The sequence below is a fragment of the Bufo bufo genome, chromosome 4, assembly GCF_905171765.1.
Source record: "Bufo bufo chromosome 4, aBufBuf1.1, whole genome shotgun sequence".
NCBI classification, from domain to species: Eukaryota; Metazoa; Chordata; class Amphibia; order Anura; family Bufonidae; genus Bufo; species Bufo bufo.
Genome location: NC_053392.1, coordinates 618,184,414 through 618,206,673, shown reverse-complemented (window position 1 = coordinate 618,206,673; position 22,260 = coordinate 618,184,414). Strand labels below are relative to the sequence as shown.

At 46.5% G+C, this 22,260-nt stretch overlaps 1 protein-coding gene across 1 annotated transcript; it reads left to right on the top strand.

The window, feature by feature from the left end:
- The first annotated feature begins 586 nt into the window (after positions 1 to 586).
- LOC120999380 (gastrula zinc finger protein XlCGF66.1-like) lies at positions 587 to 21,621 on the top strand. Its single transcript, XM_040430249.1, has 6 exons — positions 587 to 603; positions 8,998 to 9,142; positions 9,255 to 9,422; positions 9,506 to 9,629; positions 10,731 to 10,828; positions 21,487 to 21,621. Exons 2-6 carry the CDS (start codon positions 9,035 to 9,037, stop codon positions 21,619 to 21,621), a joined length of 633 nt encoding a protein of 210 aa, XP_040286183.1. The 5' UTR covers positions 587 to 603; positions 8,998 to 9,034.
- Positions 21,622 to 22,260: the final 639 nt, after the last annotated feature.

Here is a 22,260-nt window from a genome sequence, read left to right as displayed (position 1 = left end):
TGGGTCCCTGAACTCACAGACGGATTCCCTATATTATTTTCCCTTCCCCTGGCACATATGCAGTGCAGGTGCACTTAAAAAATGGGTATATGTTGCCCACTGAACCAAAAAAACAGGATTAAATTATAGTCCCTGGCACATATGCCGACGCCCACCTAACTAACAGACGGATAAAAGTTCTTTTTCTGTGTCACTGGGCTCAGGGCAGGGTACAAAAATGTTGCACTGCACCCACACAAAAATAAATTGCAGTAGATCGCAGAGTTACGGGTTTGGGTCTGGGGTCAAAAAGTCGTAAAGTTCGGATTCGCTCAACCCACCCTACAGCTCACAGGGTGAAAGCTCGTTGGAAGAACGAGTGAAACGTTTTCAAGAAATCTACAGTAAGTCCAGTTGCCTTGATTTATTCTTTACAGATATACAGCTCACAGAGTGTAGATACTACCGACATTATATCCTAGTGACTTCAGGACCTTTGATGATGTCACGGTCATGTGATCAGTCACATGAGGGGAGGAGTAAAGCAGGGGAGGTTTTTCACTGTGCAGCACTTCCTGTCATGTGACCAGTGTGATGTCATCGCAGGTCCTGCAGCCCCAGGAGGTGAGATCTGCAGGTCAGTTATTGGTCTTGGTTCTGGGTTTATTAGAATGGAGCGGTTCTATAGGTGACATATAGCAGGTCCAGCCAGCAGGGGGCAGCACCGGCCATAGAGAGTCTCTGCTCACACAGTCTGGAGGTCAGGAGGGGAGTTCTCCTCAGACATGTCTGCTCTCCCCCTGGAATATTAGGAGACCCCCAGACCCCTGTAAGAGGGGCTGTTCTCCTGGATTAGAGGGGTCTTCCATCACACACTGTTCTGTGATGTCACTAGGATATGGAGTCAGTGTGTGGTCGGTGGGGACAACCTCTTCTAGATGAAGGGGCTGCAGCGCTGTGTCCTCTCCTCACTGTCCCTGCACAGCGGAGGCCGGAGCTCTAATGAGCAGGGACTGTGGAGGAGATTCAGCAGTAAAGCAGCTCTGCAGCCCCTCCATTCCCAGGATTAGTGGGGTCCTGATAGAGACGAGCCCCCACCTACCGCACACTGATGACCAGTAGGGTTCCCCCCGGCCGGTAATTTCCTGCCTCTGCTGGGAACACTCGCTGCTCACTGGTAGCTCAGGACAGGACCGGCCGGACGCCATCATGCTAGAACGCAGCGGAGCCATCAACTGGGGGAGCACATAGAAGAGAAGGGAGCATTAGTAATTCTGGTGGACTTTAATGGGGCATTACTGTTACTGGAGGCACTATTGAGGGCACTTAATTCTGGGGGCACTAATTTGGGCATTAATATTATTGTGGGCACTAATTGAGGCATTAATAATTCTGGTGGGGCATTACTGTTACTGGGGGCACTAAATGGGTAGTATTAATTCTGGGGGGTGCTAATGGGGTGCATTACTATTACTGGAAATACTATTATCCATTGTAGGTGGCACTGAAGGGGGCACTATTAACACTGGGAGCCACATTATGACATAGCGACTTGTGGGATGTGGCTCTACTTGGCCGGTATGTTTTGTTGGGAAAGGTGGGAACCGTAATGTCTCAGTGCGACACCATAGACTAGAAGTACAAACTGTGTTCAGCAACAATGGTCGTCGTGTAGACGGAATGGGGCTTTTTGTTTTTTCTCAACATTCATGTTGATTAATGATAGATAAAAACATGTGTGCCCCCTCACAATAGTGCTGTCCCCTTAGTGCCCCCTCACAATAGTGCTGTCCCCTTAGTAGTGCCCCTCACAATAGTGCTGTCCCCTTAGTAGTGCCCCTCACAATAGTGCTGTCCCCTTAGTAGTGCCCCCTCACAATAGTGCTGTCCCCTTAGTGCCCCTCACAATAGTGCTGTCCCCTTAGTAGTGCCCCCTCACAATAGTGCTGTCCCCTTAGTGCCCCTCACAATAGTGCTGTCCCCTTAGTGCCCCTCACAATAGTGCTGTCCCCTTAGTGCCCCCTCACAATAGTGCTGTCCCCTTAGTAGTGCCCCCTCACAATAGTGCTGTCCCCTTAGTGCCCCCTCACAATAGTGCTGTCCCCTTAGTAGTGCCCCTCACAATAGTGCTGTCCCCTTAGTAGTGCCCCTCACAATAGTGCTGTCCCCTTAGTAGTGCCCCCTCACAATAGTGCTGTCCCCTTAGTGCCCCTCACAATAGTGCTGTCCCCTTAGTAGTGCCCCCTCACAATAGTGCTGTCCCCTTAGTGCCCCTCACAATAGTGCTGTCCCCTTAGTGCCCCTCACAATAGTGCTGTCCCCTTAGTGCCCCCTCACAATAGTGCTGTCCCCTTAGTAGTGCCCCCTCACAATAGTGCTGTCCCCTTAGTGCCCCCTCACAATAGTGCTGTCCCCTTAGTGCCCCCTCACAATAGTGCTGTCCTCTTAGTGCCCCCTCACAATAGTGCTGTCCCCTTAGTGCCCCCTCACAGTAGTACTGCCCTTTTAAGTTCCCTATCATGATAGTGCTGTCCCCTTAGTGCCCCCTCACAATAGTGCTGTCCCCTTAGTGCCCCCTCACAATAGTGCTGTCCCCTTAGTGCCCCCTCACAATAGTGCTGTCCCCTTAGTGCCCCTCACAATAGTGCTGTCCCCTTAGTAGTGCCCCCTCACAATAGTGCTGTCCCCTTAGTGCCCCCTCACAATAGTGCTGTCCCCTTAGTGCCCCCTCACAATAGTGCTGTCCTCTTAGTGCCCCCTCACAATAGTGCTGTCCCCTTAGTGCCCCCTCACAGTAGTACTGCCCCTTTAAGTTCCCTATCATGATAGTGCTGTCCCCTTAGTGCCCCCTCACAATAGTGCTGTCCCCTTAGTGCCCCCTCACAATAGTGCTGTCCCCTTAGTGCCCCCTCACAATAGTGCTGTCCCCTTAGTACCCCCTCACAATAGTGCTGTCCCCTTAGTGCCCCCTCACAATAGTGCTGTCCCCTTAGTGCCCCCTCACAATAGTGCTGTCCCCTTAGTGCCCCCTCACAATAGTGCTGTCCCCTTAGTGCCCCCTCACAATAGTGCTGTCCCCTTAGTGCCCCTCACAATAGTGCTGTCCCCTTAGTGCCCCCTCACAACAGTGCTGTCCCCTTAGTGCCCCCTCACAATAGTGCTGTCCCCTTAGTGCCCCCTCACAATAGTGCTGTCCCCTTAGTGCCCCCTCACAATAGTGCTGTCCCCTTAGTGCCCCTCACAATAGTGCTGTCCCCTTAGTGCCCCCTCACAATAGTGCTGTCCTCTTAGTGCCCCCTCACAATAGTGCTGTCCCCTTAGTGCCCCCTCACAATAGTGCTGTCCCCTTAGTGCCCCCTCACAATAGTGCTGTCCCCTTAGTACCCCCTCACAATAGTGCTGTCCCCTTAGTGCCCCTCACAATAGTGCTGTCCCCTTAGTGCCCCCTCACAATAGTGCTGTCCCCTTAGTGCCCCCTCACAATAGTGCTGTCCCCTTAGTGCCCCCTCACAATAGTGCTGTCCCCTTAGTGCCCCCTCACAATAGTGCTGTCCCCTTATTGCCCCCTCACAATAGTGCTGTCCCCTTAGTGCCCCCTCACAATAGTGCTGTCCCCTTAGTGCCCCTCACAACAGTGCTGTCCCCTTAGTGCCCCCTCACAATAGTGCTGTCCTCTTAGTGCCCCCTCACAATAGTGCTGTCCCCTTAGTGCCCCCTCACAGTAGTACTGCCCCTTTAAGTTCCCTATCATGATAGTGCTGTCCCCTTAGTGCCCCCTCACAATAGTGCTGTCCCCTTAGTGCCCACTCACAATAGTGCTGTCCCCTTAGTGCCCCCTCACAATAGTGCTGTCCCCTTAGTGCCCCCTCACAATAGTGCTGTCCCCTTAGTGCCCCCTCACAATAGTGCTGTCCCCTTAGTGCCCCCTCACAATAGTGCTGTCCCCTTAGTGCCCCCTCACAATAGTGCTGTCCCCTTAGTGCCCCTCACAATAGTGCTGTCCCCTTAGTGCCCCCTCACAATAGTGCTGTCCCCTTAGTAGTGCCCCCTCACAATAGTGCTGTCCCCTTGGTAGTGCCCCCTTACAATAGTGCTGTCCCCTTAGTGCCCCCTCACAATAGTGCTGTCCCCTTAGTGTCCCCTCACAATAGTGCTGCCCCCTTAGTGCCCCCTCACAATAGTGCTGTCCTCTTAGTGCCCCCTCACAATAGTGCTGTCCCCTTAGTGCCCCCTCACAATAGTGCTGTCCCCTTAGTGCCCCTCACAATAGTGCTGTCCCCTTAAAATAATGTTGCCTTGTTGTTTTTTTGGGAGGATTATTGGATTACTTCATGAGAGGGAGAATAAAGCGTATGAGTTGCGGTTATTAAATAAGACCGTCCTTCTGGAATAAAGAGAACGTCGCTGGAGTTGAAATATGACATTTCCATCTTAAAGGGGTTGTGCAGGGGTTTTATATGGATGACCTTTCCTCAGGATAGGTCATCAGTATCAGATCTGTGAAGGTCCTACACCCGGTACCCCCGCCGATCAGCTGTTTGAAGAGGAGGCAGCGCTCCATGTGAGTGTTACCTCCTCTTCATTAGATTGCCCGCTGTCTCGGAGGAGCAGTATAATTACTAGAACTCGCTCCATAGACTTGAATGAAGCAAGTAATTGTAATCGCACTACACCGCCGCTACAGGGGGGAGGATGGGCAGTGTAATACAGAGGAAGCAGGGCTCGCAGGGGGCATAGCCCCCTCTATAAACAGCTGATCAGCGGGGGGGCCAGGTGTCGGACCCCCACCGGTCAGATATTGATGTCAATAAAAAAGTATATAAAAGAAAATAGGAGTTTAGTAGGATACCCTGAGGGTGAAACTCAGAGAGTGGGGGAGGGGAGAAGGGCGTCAACAGGATAGAATAAGGTACCTGGAGGAGGATGGATGTGGAAACTGTAAGCAATCTCTTATAGATGTAAAATAATTACAAAAGTTATAATAAAAATATAAATTTCTAAAAAAAATTAAAAAACAGAGGAGGCAGTGGCAGCACTCACCCAAAAACTCTGGTGGTTTAAAAAAAATATATATAAAGGAGGTGAACAGTAAGTATCAAGAAAAAAATCTATAATAAAACAATAATTTGGGGGAAGGCGCCTGAACTCTCCCTAATCACACACAGGGAATGTACATAGAACGGATATACCAGGACATTTTGCACAGGTGCTTGATGGGGACCCAACACTTTGTCTGACTCCAATTGAGTGGGGGCCACAATCTTATCAGCGCCTCTGTAGAAAAGAGATGGATTGGATCTTCCGGTTTATCTCCCTGACACCGCAGGGTCTGAATGAATCCCTGGAATATACTAGTTATTAATCCAGTTATTTCACATTAAATCCCAGTGACCGAGATACAATCAAAGAAATTAGGAGTCATTATACAGAAACATTACCCAGACCCAGAAGACGGATGAGAGGAAGTGGGGGGTGTCAGAGCCGGATGAGATCCTGACCCTGATAAAATAACGTCTTCTACAAAGCTTCTGAAGATCCCAGGAGCCTCCTGCCTTTCTGTAAGTGTGATTTATCCCTCTTTATCAGCTTTCTGAGCTCCTTAGAAAAAAACATAGTGGAAAGTAAGGGAAGTGAAGTCACTGCATACAGTAATGCTTCTGAGTGAAATGCATCTAGCTATGCAGCAGAAACCAGATTATATTTTTGAAATAAACTTAAAATAAGCCCAAACATACCGTATAAGTCAAAGAAGAAAGCCAGCACTACCCATGTTGTGTCTCGTGTAAGGAGCCGGTCCAGTACGTATAATCCAGGAAAAACAGAAGATGCCCAGCACTGAGATGAATAAAATCTTCAAGCTTTATTTCATTATTTTAAAAGCACATATAGGTCTTCATCAGGACAGCGGTAACATTACATTTTGATCAAAACACATCTAAGCCCACCTACCAAGCAACAAGGTGGTCTCAGTTCAGGTGCCTATTCCGTTATGCATTTATGTTCTGGAGCGCAGACCCCGCACATAAAGTGTGTTGCTCCTAGTTACCTCCATGTGCAGCAGCAACCGGTGGGAGGAGGAGCACACACACCTATATGTACCACCTTAATCAAGGACGCCTATTGGATAGGTGGGGCAAAAGTGCACATGAATACTACTCCCAAGATAGGAGCGTATTCACAAATGAAGGTGCCACTCCTTTAAGACAAGTTAAACAAATCACGTAATAAAATTATACAAAGCATCCTGCACAATATGATAATGAATGCTGCGGATGTACATGGCTACATTTATACAGTCACAGAAAATAATGCACTAAAATAATAGATGCAACCATAACCTATAACGTGCAGGATGTTTTATTTTTATTTTTTTCAGTGATTTTGTTTAAAGAGGACCTTTCAGCGATCCTGACATTGTGACCTAAGTATCATAACATATACAGCGGCCCCCAGGGATCTCACTGCACTTACTATTATCCCTGGGCGCCGCTCCGTTCTCCCGCTATGTCCTCCGGTATGTTCGGGGACTTGGTTATAGTAGGCGGAGTCTGCCCTTGTTCTGCTGGGCGTCTTCTTCTCCTAGACTGTAGCGCTGGCCAATCGCAGCGCAGAGATCACAGCCGCCTTGGAGAAAAAAACCTCCCAGGCTGTGAGCTCTGCGCTGCGATTGGCCAGCGCTACAGTCTAGGAGAAGGAGACGCCCAGCAGAACAAGGGCAGACTCCGCCTACTATAACCAAGTCCCCTAAGTCTCCGCCTACTATAACCAAGTCCCCGAACATACCGGAGGACATAGCGGGAGAACGGAGCGGCACCCAGGGATAATAGTAAGTGCAGTGAGATCCCTGGGCACCACTGTATATGTCATGATACTTAGGTCACAATGTCAGGATCGGTGAAAGGTCCTCTTTAACTTGTCTTGAAGGAGTGGCACCTTCATTTGTGAGTCATTACATTGGAAAACTTTCAAATTCTCAAAGGCTGCAGAAAGCATGTCAAATCAAGTGTCTGTGACCTTCCTATCAGTCGTCCCATTAATAAAGACATTTACAGTAAAAATAAGATGAGAACTGTCTGCTGTACAGGTTCTTCTCAAAAAATTAGCATATTGTGATAAAGTTCATTATTTTCTGTAATGTACTGATAAACATTAGACTTTCATATATTTTAGATTCATTACACACAACTGAAGTAGTTCAAGCCTTTTCTTGTTTTAATATTGATGATTTTGGCATACAGCTCATGGAAACCCAAAATTCCTATCTCCAAAAATTAGCATATCATGAAAAGGTTCTCTAAACGAGCTATTAACCTAATCATCTGAATCAACTAATTAACTCTAAACACCTGCAAAAGATTCCTGAGGCTTTTAAAAACTCCCAGTCTGGTTCATTACTCAAAACCACAATCATGGGTAAGACTGCCGACCTGACTGCTGTCCAGAAGGCCATCATTGACACCCTCAAGTAAGAGGGTAAGACACAGAAAGAAATTTCTGAACGAATAGGCTGTTCCCAGAGTGCTGTATCAAGGCACCTCAGTGGGAAGTCTGTGGGAAGGAAAAAGTGTGGCAGAAAACGCTGCACAACGAGAAGAGGTGACCGGACCCTGAGGAAGATTGTGGAGAAGGACCGATTCCAGACCTTGGGGGACCTGCGGAAGCAGTGGACTGAGTCTGGAGGAAGACTGGGGAGAGGGAAATGCCAAAATGCCTGAAGTCCAGTGTCAAGTACCCACAGTCAGTGATGGTCTGGGGTGCCATGTCAGCTGCTGGTGTTGGTCCACTGTGTTTTATCAAGGGCAGGGTCAATGCAGCTAGCTATCAGGAGATTTTGGAGCACTTCATGCTTCCATCTGCTGAAAAGCTTTATGGAGATGAAGATTTCATTTTTCAGCACGACCTGGCACCTGCTCACAGTGCCAAAACCACTGGTAAATGGTTTACTGACCATGGTATTACTGTGCTCAATTGGCCTGCCAACTCTCCTGACCTGAACCCCATAGAGAATCTGTGGGATATTGGGAAGAGAAAGTTGAGAGACACAAGACCCAACACTCTGGATGAGCTTAAGGCCGCTATCGAAGCATCCTGGGCCCCCATAACCCCTCAGCAGTGCCACAGGCTGATTGCCTCCATGCCACGCCGCATTGAAGCAGTCATTTCTGCAAAAGGATTCCCGACCAAGTATTGAGTGCATAACTGAACTTAATTATTTGAAGGTTGACTTTTTTTGTATTAAAAACACTTTTCTTTTATTGGTCGGATGAAATATGCTAATTTTTGGAGATAGGAATTTTGGGTTTTCATGAGCTGTATGCCAAAATCATCAATATTAAAACAAGAAAAGGCTTGAACTACTTCAGTTGTGTGTAATGAATCTAAAATATATGAAAGTCTAATGTTTATCAGTACATTACAGAAAATAATGAACTTTATCACAATATGCTAATTTTTTGAGAAGGACCTGTATGTGGTAGACTGCGATGTGTATCCTGTGTAACACTGTATTCACTGTATAGCAGGAGGCCGGCTGACTGATTTATTATGGTCACCAGTCTGGTATGTATAAGACACCTCAATAGCCAAGTCACCTCCATTGTACAATATTGTTAGACTTTTGTCACTCTTAGGCCTCATGCACACGGCAGTTGTTTTTTGCATCCGCAAATTGTGCGTCCGCTAAAAAAAACGGATGCGGCATCCGTATTTTTTTGGAGGATTCGTTTTTTCCCCACAGATCCCTTGTAATAAATGCCTATCCTTGTCCGCAAATGTGAAAAAAGTAGGACATGCACTATTTTTTTTGCTGAAGGGAAACACGGACAACGGACGCGGAACACAAACGGATGAACTATCAGCATTTTTTTGCTGACCCATTGAAATTAATGGGTCCCCATCCTATCCGCAAAAAAAACGGAACGGAGGCCGAGAAAAACATGTGCATGAGGCCTTAGTTTGTGAGACACTTTAGTTCATGTAAGATGTGATTTTGCTCCCAATCCTCCTTGTTTCCCTCAGGTTTCTTAGGTGCAGGACTCTCTTCTTTTTGGAGCCAATGGTCCTTTCCATCAAGGACCCACCAAGGATGGAGAAGGACAGAGACCACATGGCTGCGAGGATATTAGACCTCACCCTGGAGATCATCTCCTTGATAACTGGAGAGGTGAGAGTCTCACATGACATCACTCTTATCTCTAGTAATAAACCAGGGAAATGTCTGGAAAGGTGAAGGATTCTTAGAATCTCTGTAGTGATCGGCGTCTCTCCATACACAGGATTACACAGTAGTGAAGAAGTCGTCTGGTGAGTGTGTGACACCCCGTGTGTCAGGAGGATGGAGCAGGACCCAGAGCCCCATCACCGAGCCTCCACCTCATTCCCTGATACATGAGCAGAAGATCCTAGAACTTACCACCAGGATCACTGAGCTGCTGAGCGGAGAGGTGAGCGCTGCTGGGAATGCTGGGACATTATACAATAACACCAAGGGAGGGGTCTGGTAATGACTGTGTCCTTGTGTTGTCAGGTTCCTATAAGGTGTCAGGATGTCGCTGTCTATTGCTCCATGGAGGAGTGGGAGTATTTAGAAGAACACAAGGATCTGTACAACGACGTCCTGATGGAGAATCACCAGTCCCTCACATCACCGGGTAAGAGGAGACCTTCCATGACTGTAGAGGAGAGAACAGTTTTGAATCAGAGTGCGGATGTAGATCTGCTGTGCCACAGATTTGGCTGAGGCTACTTCTAAAGGAGCATCTAGATTACCCCCCCCCCCCCCCCCAGTCCTTACCCTTTAATTTATATGGACATCACTGCAGGGGAACCATCAGGCCACTACTTCTGGCTGCTGACCCACTGGGATCAAGAGATACCAATGAAAAGCACCAAGAGATCAGTCAGAACTGTAGCCACAAGACCAGCAAAGACAGGGAGCGTTTGTGCAATGCAGTAAACAGTGCAAAGATCAGAGTAGGCAGCACAGGGTCAGTACTAGAAACAGGCAGAGGTCAGGTCAGGCAGCAATAAGTTAAATCCAGTTAGCAGGCAGAGGTGAATAAGGCCGCTTTCAGACGAGCAAGTGTCACCCGTCCTGACCTCCCAGCACTGCCGAGGTCACATTATACTGATTTATGACGCTATGTAACGCTTACAGTTCTGGAACGTATTGGATAACACTGACAGCATTATGTCAGTGTCATCCAATACATTCCAGACCTCTAAGGGTTACAAAGCATTATAAATCAATAATGCTATGCGACCCTGGCAGTGCTGGAAGTTCAGGACGGGTGCTGCGATGTGAGTCCTCAGCGTCACACTCGTTCGTCTGAAAGCAGTCTAAATGTGCAACTGAACTCAAGAGTGGAGCTCCTTGGTAGGAAACTAGCAACTCTAACCTCTTACTCAGGCACCATTCCACAGGGGAGGGTGCCTTAAATATCCCAGGGAGGCTAGCCATAGAGTGGACGGATTAGGGCCACACATGCTGGCCCTTTAAGAACCAGAGGAAGCACATGCCTTACAGGCGGACAAAGCCACTGCAGGCCAAGAGCTGGCCACAGATCAGCACACTGTGGACAGAACAATGAAATGTCAACAGGTATGGACCACCGGAGCAGGGAGTTGGGTAAGCGCTCCAACGGCCTTCAAGGAACAAGGAGATGTCAGCAGCCACGGACCGGCCGGCATCACAGATTCACTCATCATTGGATATAGACAATGTATTCAGTCACCGTGTGTTTTTCCTACAGATGGATCCAGTCAGAGAAATCCACCAGAGAGATGTCCCAGTCCTCTGTATTCCCAGGACTGCCCAGAGGAGAAACCAAATATCCCACTGGATCATCAGGTAGGTGAAGCTGAGGTTTCTACAAATCCTCTATAGACTGATGTAATGGAGCTTTCCACTGACCTCCCCCAGCAGCAGTGGAGTATACTGTACTCTGTATTTCATGTTATTGTTGTTTGCAAATGGTTTCTGGTGTTATATTTTTTTTTATTAATTGTAATTAAATGGAACTTGTCAGCAGAAAAATGGCCCCTAAACTGTTCCATTTAACCCTTTCCTAACATCCATACATGTACGGCAGATATCGGGTCTCTAAAGATGGTGTCTGCTCCGGAACAAGCGCCTTAGCCACCGGGTGCTTGCAGTTCCATACAGCAGACATACGGGGCTAATGTCTGTGATCAGTGATAATGCCGTTCACAGACATTAATCCCCTCAGATGCTGTGTTCAAATGTGACCGCGGCGTCTGAGGGGTAAAAAACCCAGAAGCACGCGCTTTCTGGGCAGGAACACTTTTCCATGGCTGAAATCAGGGAAGGCGTCCCATAGTAGTAATAGGCCAGATGCTGTAGAAGGCTTTTAGGACTATTACTTGTATATTCCGATGCAGGTGGCAGCATGTATTGTAATATACTGATCTTTATATTCTGTAATGGCTAAAATTCCAATACTTAATATAAAAGGTAATCGAATGATTACATGTTGGGGGCCAAAACAAAAATTCAAATTGCCCCCATTTACCCCAAATTGAAATAAAAGTAAATAATGAAAAATATAGACATCATTACGTTCGATAACACCTCTACTATTTAAAGCTAAAAATATTGATCCCTTACGGCGAATTGTGTAATGGAAAAAAAACACCACAAAATGGTATCAATAAAAACTTCTGATAATCCTGCAAAAAATTAGGCTGGGTTCACACCTGAGCGTTTTTCAGCGCGTACGAAAGCGCTGTAAAACGCCCTACGCCCCAAGAAGTACAGGAGCTTCTTTGGGGCGTATTGTCGCGCGTAAGTCATTGTAGTCAATAGCAAGAACGCGCGTACGACGCGCGTTTCCAAAATACAAAAACGCCCCAAAATACGCCCGATAAAAACGCCTGTAAACAGCGCATATCGAATACGCTCACGTCTGAACCCAGCCTTAGCTCTTACACAGCTCAGTAGACATAACTGAAAATGTTATGGGAGTCAGAATATGGAGATGAAAGGTATTTTTTTACTTTTTATTTTTTTTTTCAGTATTAAAAATCTGAATACAGTATTATTCGACCTATAAGACGCACCTTCCCATGAGACGCACCTAGGTTGTAGAGGAGGAAAACAAAAGTAATTATATTTTTATCAGACCTCAGCTCAGTCCCCCAATGTTTATAAAACCCCCTCTTCCTGTTGTGCTGTGACCCGACGTCACACAGCGCGAGGTCACAAAGTACGCCGACATCCTCACGCTGTGCGCAGGTCACAGCACAGCGCGCAGAGCCTGCAGAAGAAGACCAAGAAGTGGGGAGTACAGAGCTAGCACGGGGAGAGCTGTATTCACCGCTCCCTGGTCCTCCTGTACTAATTAGTGCTTCCATGATTTTTTTTTTTCTAGCTTCCCACTAAATCATATACAATATTAAATAGTGCCACTAGAAAGTACAACTTGTTCCACAAAAAACAAGCCCTCATGTGGCGATGTGAACAAAAAATAAAGAAGTTATGGCTCCAGGAAGGCAGGGAGTGAAAAATGAAAATGGAAAATCTGTCAGAAAGCGGTTAAGCCGTTCAACACATTTTACCAGTGTGTTCATAGCAGGGCACGTTTATATGTACATCTGCTAATTGCCAAATATAAAACATAGAATGTGTCGGCAGATAAGAACCATTTGGCCCATCTAGTCTGCCCAATATACTGAGTACTATGAATAGCCCCTGGCCCTATCTTATATGAAGGATGGCCTTATGCCTATCCCATGCATGCTTAAACCCCTTCACTGTATTTGCAGCTACCACTTCTGCAGGAAGGCTATTCCATGCATCCACTACTCTCTCAGTAAAGTAATACTTCCTTATATTACTTTTAAACCTTTGCCCCTCTAATTTAAAACTATGTCCTCTTGTAGCAGTTTTTCTTCTTTTAAATATTCTCTCCTCTTTTACCTTGTTGATTCCCTTTATGTATTTAGCAGTTTCCATCATATCCCCTCTGTCTCGTCTTTCTTCCAAGCTATACATGTTAAGGTCCTTTAATCTTTCCTGGTAAGTTTTATCCTGCAATCCATGTACTAGTTTAGTAGCTCTTCTCTGAACTCTCTCCAAAGTATCAATATCCTTCTGGAGATATGGTCTCCAGTACTGAGCACAATACTCCAGATGAGGTCTCACTAGTGCTCTGTAGAGCGGCATGAGCACCTCCCTCTGTCTACTGGTAATGCCTCTCCCTATACACCCCAGCATTCTGCTAGCATCTCCTGCTGCTCTATGACATTGTCTGCCTACCTTTAAGTCTTCTGAAATAATGACCCCTAAATCCCTTTCCTCAGATACTGAGGTTAGGACTGTATCACTGATTTTATATTCTGCTCTTGGGTTTTTACGCCCCAGGTGCATTATCTTGCACTTATCAACATTAAATTTTAGTTGCCAGAATTTTGACCATTCCTCTAGTTTTCCCAAATCCTTTTCCATTTGGTGTATCCCTCCAGGAACATCAACCCTGTTACATCTCTGTCTCTTAATTGCGCTCTTCTAATGAGGGACCTTCTTGTTTCCTAAGAAGAGGCAACAAAACCCCGTGTGCTGTGGAAGATAATCCAAATAGTCTTCCTGTTAATGACTTGTGTGAGAAGTGTCAGAGTTAGGCAGAGGTGGAAGACCCAATACATAGCTGTTTTGGTGGTAGTAGTGACAGTAACAGCAATAGTATCTGTGGCGACAGTGTGACTTGGGTGAAATGGGCAAACCCAGAACAGGGAAGCAAGGGGGGGGGGGGGGGGGGGTTAGGATACTACGATGACATATCACTTTCTGATAAAAGGGAAGGGTTAGGACTATGATGATGATGATTTTGTGTTGGACAGGACATGGGAGCGGAGGAGGAGACTGCATCAGAGGAGAAGGGTGATGGCGTGGCTGCAATAAAGAGTGCAGGCAATGTATGGCCAGAGCCAGATCTACTTCTATTTTGTTGAGCTCGGGAACTGGTGATGCCACTGAAAACAAGTTTGGCTGCCGCTAGCTCTGTGCGAGCGACTCGTGTATGGCTGTTTTTCTCCACAAGGCCAACACAAAAAACTGATCTGCAAGATTAAAATATGTCATTGACATTCAAACACAAGCATTGGCAACAAAGCTCTATTGCAGCAATGAGACGGCATCACCAAATCCAGTGGGAAAATAGAACTGTCCAGCATTCAATAAAGTAACATAGTACATAAGGCCAAAAAAAGACATCTGTCCATCCAGTTCGGCCTGTTATCCTGCAAGTTGATCCAGAGGAAGGCAAAAAAAAACCCTGTGAGGTAGAAGCCAATTTTCCCCACTTAAGGGGGAAAAAATTCCTTCCCGACTCTAATCAGGCAATCCGAATAACTCCCTGGATCAACGACCCATCTCTGGTAGCTATAGCCTGTAATATTATTACACTCCAAGTGTAATCCTGGGGCTTCCATCAGTTACCATGGCAGCCAGGACGCTACTGAAGTCCTGGCTGCCATAGTCATCTCCCTGCTGCTGTGTGCACAGAGCACAGGGCAGCAGGGACAGTGTGAGGTCCTATTTACCCTGATAGAGCTGTATTTGGGTGAACAGGACAAGGGATGAAAAGATCCCAGGTTCTGGCCCCTAAGGGGGGAAATAGTTATTAAATAAAAAGTGTAAAAATAAACCACCAAAATATTAAGTATAAATCACCCCCTTTCCCAATTTCACATATAAAATATATAAACAATAAATAAATAAACATATCGCCACGTCAAAAAAGTCCAAACTAATAAAATATTTTAAAAAAATCTATGCTGTGAACGCCGGAACAGAAAAAATAAATAAAACTGCACGATTCGCCATTTTTTAAAAATGCGGAATGCATGTGGCTTTTTTTGTTTATTTTTTCGCGTGGTATTGAATGGTATCGAGTATCGCAATACTTTTTTATGGTATCGAAATTGAATAAAAAAATTTGGTATCGCAACAACTCTACCGACTTCCTCCAAATATTGATTGAGGCGTGCAATATACCTGCTTCCACAAATACTGCTCTTCTATTGGGATTTAGTCACAGGATCATTTTGAAAATGACAGGCAGAGGAGTGGTAGGGGTCGGGCAGGTTCACCAGGCCGGAGCCTAAGTGGGAAGGTGGAGAAGGTGCGTGAGCCTACCGCTTTTGCACCCTCCTCATCCTCTGCATCTGCACCCTCCTCACTCTCTGCTGTGTGCACCCGCAAAGACACCACCACCACCTTAGCCCCTCCACTCGAGTCAGCGGAATTATTTTCCCATCCATTCCCAGACCTTACCGATGCGCAACCATTCTTGGCATCGGATCAAGAAGAGGAGGTAGCAACGGCTGCCACCCAGCGGTCTGACGACAGTACCTAGATCAGCCCAAGGACGGAGGTCCCCGCTGTTGCTGCCTACTCCGAGATCTCTAATGTCAGTGGTGGTGAAGGTGACGATGATGATGTGTCGGTGGATGTCACATGGGTGCCAACAAGAGAGGGAGAGGGGGACAGTTCAGAGGGATAGACAGCAGCAGGCAGAACTCGCAGTGCACAGGAGGCAAAAAGCAGACTGCAAATGTATCTGGAGCGAGCCATCCACCATGCACGTCGCATCTGGCCCTCTCAGGACGCTGGCACATGGCTCCGCAGTGTGGGCTTTTTTAACTTGTCAGCTGCTGACAACAGTATTGCCATTTGCATCCTGTGCTGTCAACGCATACGTTGCGGTAAGCCCAACACTCCCCTAGGGACGACCGCCTTAAAGGGAACCTGTCACCGGAATTTTGTGTATAGAGCTGAGGACATGGGTTGCTAGATGGCCGCTAGCACATCCGCAATACCCAGTCCCCATAGCTCTGTGTGCTTTTATTGTGTATAAAAACCGATTTGATACATATGCAAATTAACCTGAGATGAATCAGAGCTTGAAAATATGACTCTTCTCTGGTCACACAAGTAAGATATGACTCTTTTATGTTAATTTGCATATGTATCAAATCGTTTTTTTTTACACACTAAAAGCACACAGAGCTATGGGGACTGGGTATTCCGGATGTGCTAGTGGCCATCTAGCAACCTATGGCCTCAGCTCTATACCCAAAATCCCGGTGACAGGTTCCCTTTAAGAAGGCACGTGGCCTCCCATCACCGAGCCCAGTGTGAGCAACACCGTCAGAATCCACAAAGCCACACTCCCGGCGCTCCCCGTTTTGCCTCTTCTCCTCTCTCCTCCCATTTGTCCTCCACTCCACCTTCCACTGTGCCGTCGTCGCGTTCATCTGGCAAAATACAGGCTTCTGTGGCCCAAATCTTCGAACGTTAAAAGTTGATGACGCCGGATAACCCTCTTGCCCAACGGCTGACTGCTGGCTTGTTGGAACTGCTAGCTCGCCAACTACTGCCATATAAACTGGTGGACTCGGAGGTCTTTAGAAAATTTGTGGCATTGGCACACTGCAATGGAAGATCCCCGGAAGGAAATATTTCTCCCAGAAGGGCATCCCAGAGCTATATGGCCACGTTCAGCGGCAACTGAATGTATCTCTGGCACACAGTGTCGGTGCCAAGATACATCTGACCACAGACACGTGGTCTAGCAAACACGGGCAGGGAAGGTACATAACTTTTACTGCCCAATGGGTGAACCTTCTGACGGCTGTCAAGCATGCAACCCGTGGCACCCGTGTGGATTTGGTGTTACCGCCACGGATTGCGTGCAGGCCTGCCTCTTCTTCTCCTCCTCCATCCTCCGTCTCCTCCTTAGCGGACTCCTCCTTTTCCACTGCTACCGCCTCTTCCGCTGCACCCCCAAGCTCCCCAAAACCCATTTAGACCTGCCAGGTAAAACGTTGCCATGCTGTGCTGCGGCTGTTGTGCCTGGAAGCCAAGAGCCACACCGGTCCTGCACTGCTTTCAGCTCTGCGGTCACAGGCCGATCAGTGGCTAACCCCAATCAATTTGACAGTTGGTAAAGTGGTGTGCGACAAAGGTGCCAATCTGAGCACGCTGAAATAGGGCAAAATGACACACGTGCCGTGCATGACACACGTCCTGAACTTAGTCGTGCAGCAATTCGTTGCCAAATACCCTGGGGTCCAGGACGTCTTGTGACAGGCCAGGAAAATCTCTCGCCATTTTAGAACATCTTACATGGCCATGGCTCGACTTGCTGACGTTCAGCGGCGACACCACCTGCCCATCATACGTCTGATTTCTGACAGCCCGAGGCGCTTGAACGTCACCTTATATATGCTTGATAGGCTGCTCCAGCAGAAACGTGCCGTTAACGAGTACCTGTACGAACTCTGCAGCAGGACAGGTTCTGGGGAGCTTGGTTTCTTTTCACCGCAACAGTGGCTGCTCATGCGCAACGCATGCAGACTTCTGCAGCCATTTGATGAGATCACCAAACTGGTCAATCGCAGCCAGGGCTCCATCAGTGACATCGTACCTTACGCCTTCTTTCTGGAGCGCGCATTGCGTCGTGTCATTAATCAAGCCGTCGAGGAGCAGGAGCTGGAAGATGAGGAATTCGCAATGCTGAATGAATTCCCAGGGGGGGGCTACTCCATCTAAGACAAGTCAGCAGGAGTCTGAAGAGGAGTCAGAGGAGAATGGTACCTGGGGGGAAGAGAAGGAGCAAGAAGAGCAGGCTTTAAAACTTTTCGGTGATCCGTGGTGTTGTCCGTGGATGGGGGAAGGAGACAGAGGACGACATTCTCCTGGGCGATGAGCAGGAGCCAGGGCGCTCCACCGCTTCCAATTTAGTGCAAATAGGGGCCTTCATGCTCCAGTGTTTGAAGAGGGAGCCCTGTATAAAAAGCATAAAGAGCAAGGACCAGTACTGGGTGGCAACATACTTAGACCCCCGGTACAAACACAAAACAGTGGACATGTTACCAGCATCACAGAAGGCTGTCAGAATGCAGCATTTCCAGGCCTTGCTGCAAGAGATGCTGCATTCTGCTGTTGCGGGCACTGGCAGAGGAATTTCCACCTACAGAGTAACAGTTGCGGGTAACAATCGTACCGCGCATGCAAGAAGAGGGCGGTTTGAAGATGTGTTGGTCACTTCGGATATGAGATAATTCTTGCAGCTAACCCATCGACAGCCGCCCTCTGGATCCAGCCTCAGGGAACGCCGACAGTACTCCGACTACATCGGGTTAATGGCCGATGTGGATGCTCTGAGAAGCGAGGAACCCCTGGACTACTGGGTGTGCAGGCTTGACTTGTGGCCAGAGCTGGCACAATTTGCCATGGAACTCTAGGCTTGACCCTTGCCGGGTGTCCTGTCCAAAAGGATGTTCAGCGCAGCAGGGGGGGATCGTGACCAATAAGCGCACTCGCCTAGCTCACGACAGTGTGGACTACCTCACATTTCTAAAAATGAATGAGGCATGGATCTCGGAAGAATTCAACACCTGTGACTACCACTTTTAATAGAATTTCCTCATGCCATCCCACACATATCCGCCATAACCCAGTACAAAGAATAGTCCCTGTCTTATGTAAATACAGCGGCATAAAAGGCCTTTTCTATCTGGTGAATGCCTAATGTTTGGGGCCTGTACTCCACTGGCCTGCAGTAAAATTGGCATCCAATGACTGTCTAATATACCTCCAGCCACATAATCACTTGATCTTTTCTGTCTGGTGAATGCCTAATGTTTGGGGCCTGTACTCCGGTGGCCTACAGTAAAAATGTTATCCATTGACCGTCTAATATACCTCCAGCCACATAATCACTTGATCTTTTCTGTACGATGAATGCATCATTTTTGGTGCATATAATCTTACTGGCCAACAATAAAATTGTTATATGGTGACGGCCTAATGTACCTCCAGCCACATAATCACGAGTTCTTTTCTGTCCGGTGAATGTCTAATGTTTGGGGCCTGTACTCCACTGGCCTGCAGTTAAATTGATATCCATTGACCGTCTAATATTCCTCCAGCCACATAATCATTTGATCTTTTCTGTAAGGTGAAAGCCTAATTGTTGGGGCCTCAGAGGAATTCAACACCTGTGACGACCACTTGTTATCGAATTTCACCTATTATCATTTGGGGTTTATTCAAGAGGGGGGATTTCGTTAGCCAAGTTTTTAATCCAATTTTATATTTTTAATTCTTTTAAACGTATGTATTTGACATGTATTTGTACTGGCCTGCAGTAAAATTGATATCCAATGACCGTCTAATATACCTCCAGCCACATAATCACTTGATCTTTTCTGTACGGTAAATGCCTAATGTTTGGGGCCTGAACTCCAGTAGACCGCATAATGTACCTCGTGCCACATAATCACAATTTCTTTTATGTCAGAGGAATGCCTAATTTTTAGGTCCCGTACTCCCGTGAATATCACTGAAGCTAGTAAATGTACCCTTTAAAACGTCACTTTTATTAAATATAGATAAAATAGAACCCACAAAAATGTAGACAAACAAATAATAATAATAGATGATAGGATCACTAGGACCAATGACCCAATAGGACTATACACGATAATTAGAGGCAGATACAAGAAAGGTTACCGCTATGCGGTTACTCACGGTACCATTGATAAAAAATGGAGCAACCACTCACGATACCATGCATCTCAGGTGGAATAAATTGGAACAGGATTAGTCCAGAATAGGGTCAGCAGTTCATCCTGGATATTCTTAGATGATGAAACGAGGTACCCCAGTTATGGAGATGCAGCGATGAATGCAGCTGATAATATAGGGCCAAATAAGGCTGGACAATGGGATAACTGACCCTAACAGCCTATACTATCCCTACCTAAAGCAGGGCAGAACCCCCTGGATAGGGAGAACTGTCCTACCAAAAACGTAGCCCCTAGAATTAGACTCCCTGCCTGGATATCCCATGCACGGATGCCCAATATGAATAAAAGTCCATGGGGTGGCCCAGTAACCAAATCTCCCGACGCGTTTCCCCAGCTATGATGCGAAGGTTCATCAGGGCAGGACAGTAACAACTAGCATGGTGGCTAAGGCGATAGTGGCCAATGTGATAGCCGGCAGCGCACATAAGTTGCCACCACCAGTTTAAATACCTACTCACCTGATGAATCTGCTTCCCACTGTTCAAACTGCGCATGTGCACATAGCGCGTCATACGCATGACGTCACTACGCAGTCCGAGATTCTCTCAGGAAATCCCGGGAGACAGGACGCATGCGCGGGACTAGGCCTTTAAGTCCGTAATCACTGATCTCGCGTTACCTCGGACGCTGGTTGCCAATCATTCTTAGATAGAGGTGGGGCAAGCACGGTAACTCCATCCCCGCGTCATGGGAACCAGGAAACAAATGCATCGTCCAGAGACAACACATAGTTAAGGAGTAAGTAGATAGCCATAATAGGTTAATAATAAACATTGGCTTGTTAGTATGTGGGTATTAGGTCAATTGGAAAATATATGTAAGGGGAATTTAAGGCTAAGAAAGGATGACTGCCAAAAATATACTGTATATGCCTAACATACAGAATTCTTAAATGTGTATTAAATGGAGATTAGATCATTGCAAATCAAATAAATCCATTAGGACCACAAGATATATATATAATAGTAACACACAAAGGATGTATATTGAAACTCCACACCAAAGTATAAATAATCACAAGAAGCACGTATAAGATATAGATTCATTGAGACCCAAGGGACTCAGGGATTTAAGTCTGAAAGTCCATGCAGATTCTTTCTGTAAAATGATTTTATCTAGGTCGCCCCCTCTTGGTGATGGGCGCACCTTCTCGATCACGCAGAATTTCAGAGATCCGGGACCATTGTGTACCTCGTGTACGTGTCGTGAGATGGAGGTATCTTTCTTATGTCTGATGTCACTAAGGTGTTCCCCCACTCTCCTTCGTAATTCACGTGATGTTTTACCTACATATTTACGTGGACAGGTGCAGGTACACAGATAAACAACACCTGAGGTCTTACAATTGGCAAAGTCCCAGATATCAAAAATCTTCTGCGTGACCACACTCATGAACTTCTTGGTCTTCTCAATATATGGACAAGCGATGCAACCACTACATCTGAACATGCCGCAGATCTTAGTGGCCAGCCAAGTACCCTGCTGTTTAGGAGGAGCATAGTGGCTGTGTATAAGGAGATCTCTTAGAGATCTACCTTTTCTGTAGGACACTGCCGGATGATCTGGTAGAATATTACTAAGATCTGGATCCAATTTAATAATGTCCCAATACCTGTTCAGAATCTCACATACCTTTCTACTCTTATTATCGAAGGTTCCTATAATTCTCAAAACTGGATCAGGACCTTCATTTTTCTGGGTGGAACGTGGAACCAGTAGTTCTGACCTGTCCCTATAAGAAGCATGTTTGTAGGCCTCTGATAGGACCTGTTGAGGATATCCCCTTTCTGTGAACCTATCACATAAGTCTCTAGCTTGATGGTGAAATTCATTCCAAGTAGAGCAATTACGCCCTAGGCGAAGGTATTGTCCCTTCGGTATGCCCCGTTTTAGGCTATTTGGATGGTGGCTCTCCCACCAAATGAGACTGTTGTTGGTAGCAGTGGGCTTTCTATAAGTTCGTGTAAGAATGATACCATGTTGGATATTAATATCAAGATCGAGAAAAGATATATGGTCATCATGTAGTTCATAAGTAAAATGCATACCAATGTCATTATTGTTAATGACCAGCATGAACTCAACAAATGCCTCTCTGGGGCCACTCCATAGGACAAAGATGTCATCTATGAAGCGACCCCAGAAGATGATGTAAGGGGACCACCACTGATCGTCCACAAAGACAATGGTGTCTTCCCACCAGCTCAGGAACGAAGTGGAACCCAATCACTAAACTTGAAATTCATGACCTGAGGACCCTTGAATGTGATGACAATATTATTATTAAGCCGTCGGACAAAGGGGGTAACCTCGTTATCCTCAATCATGTACAATACCACAAGATATGTAATAATATATTTAAAGATCTATCTTCTTACACCAAACTTGAACGGGATCCAACCCCAGCTTTCCAACTAAAACTGGAAAGGATCTTGGTTACAGCCCTTGATGCCCAAATTATATCTCATGAAGAAATGAAATTTATGTTTAACACTAAACCTAAGATACCCACTTTTTATATATTACCAAAGATTCATAAGGGAGTCACCCCATTAAAGGGGCGCCCTATTGTGGCTGGTATCAACTCCTTGTCTCATAAAGTTGGAATCTATATCGACAATGTGTTAAGATTCTAATCCTGTGTCAATTTATTCCACCTGAGATGCA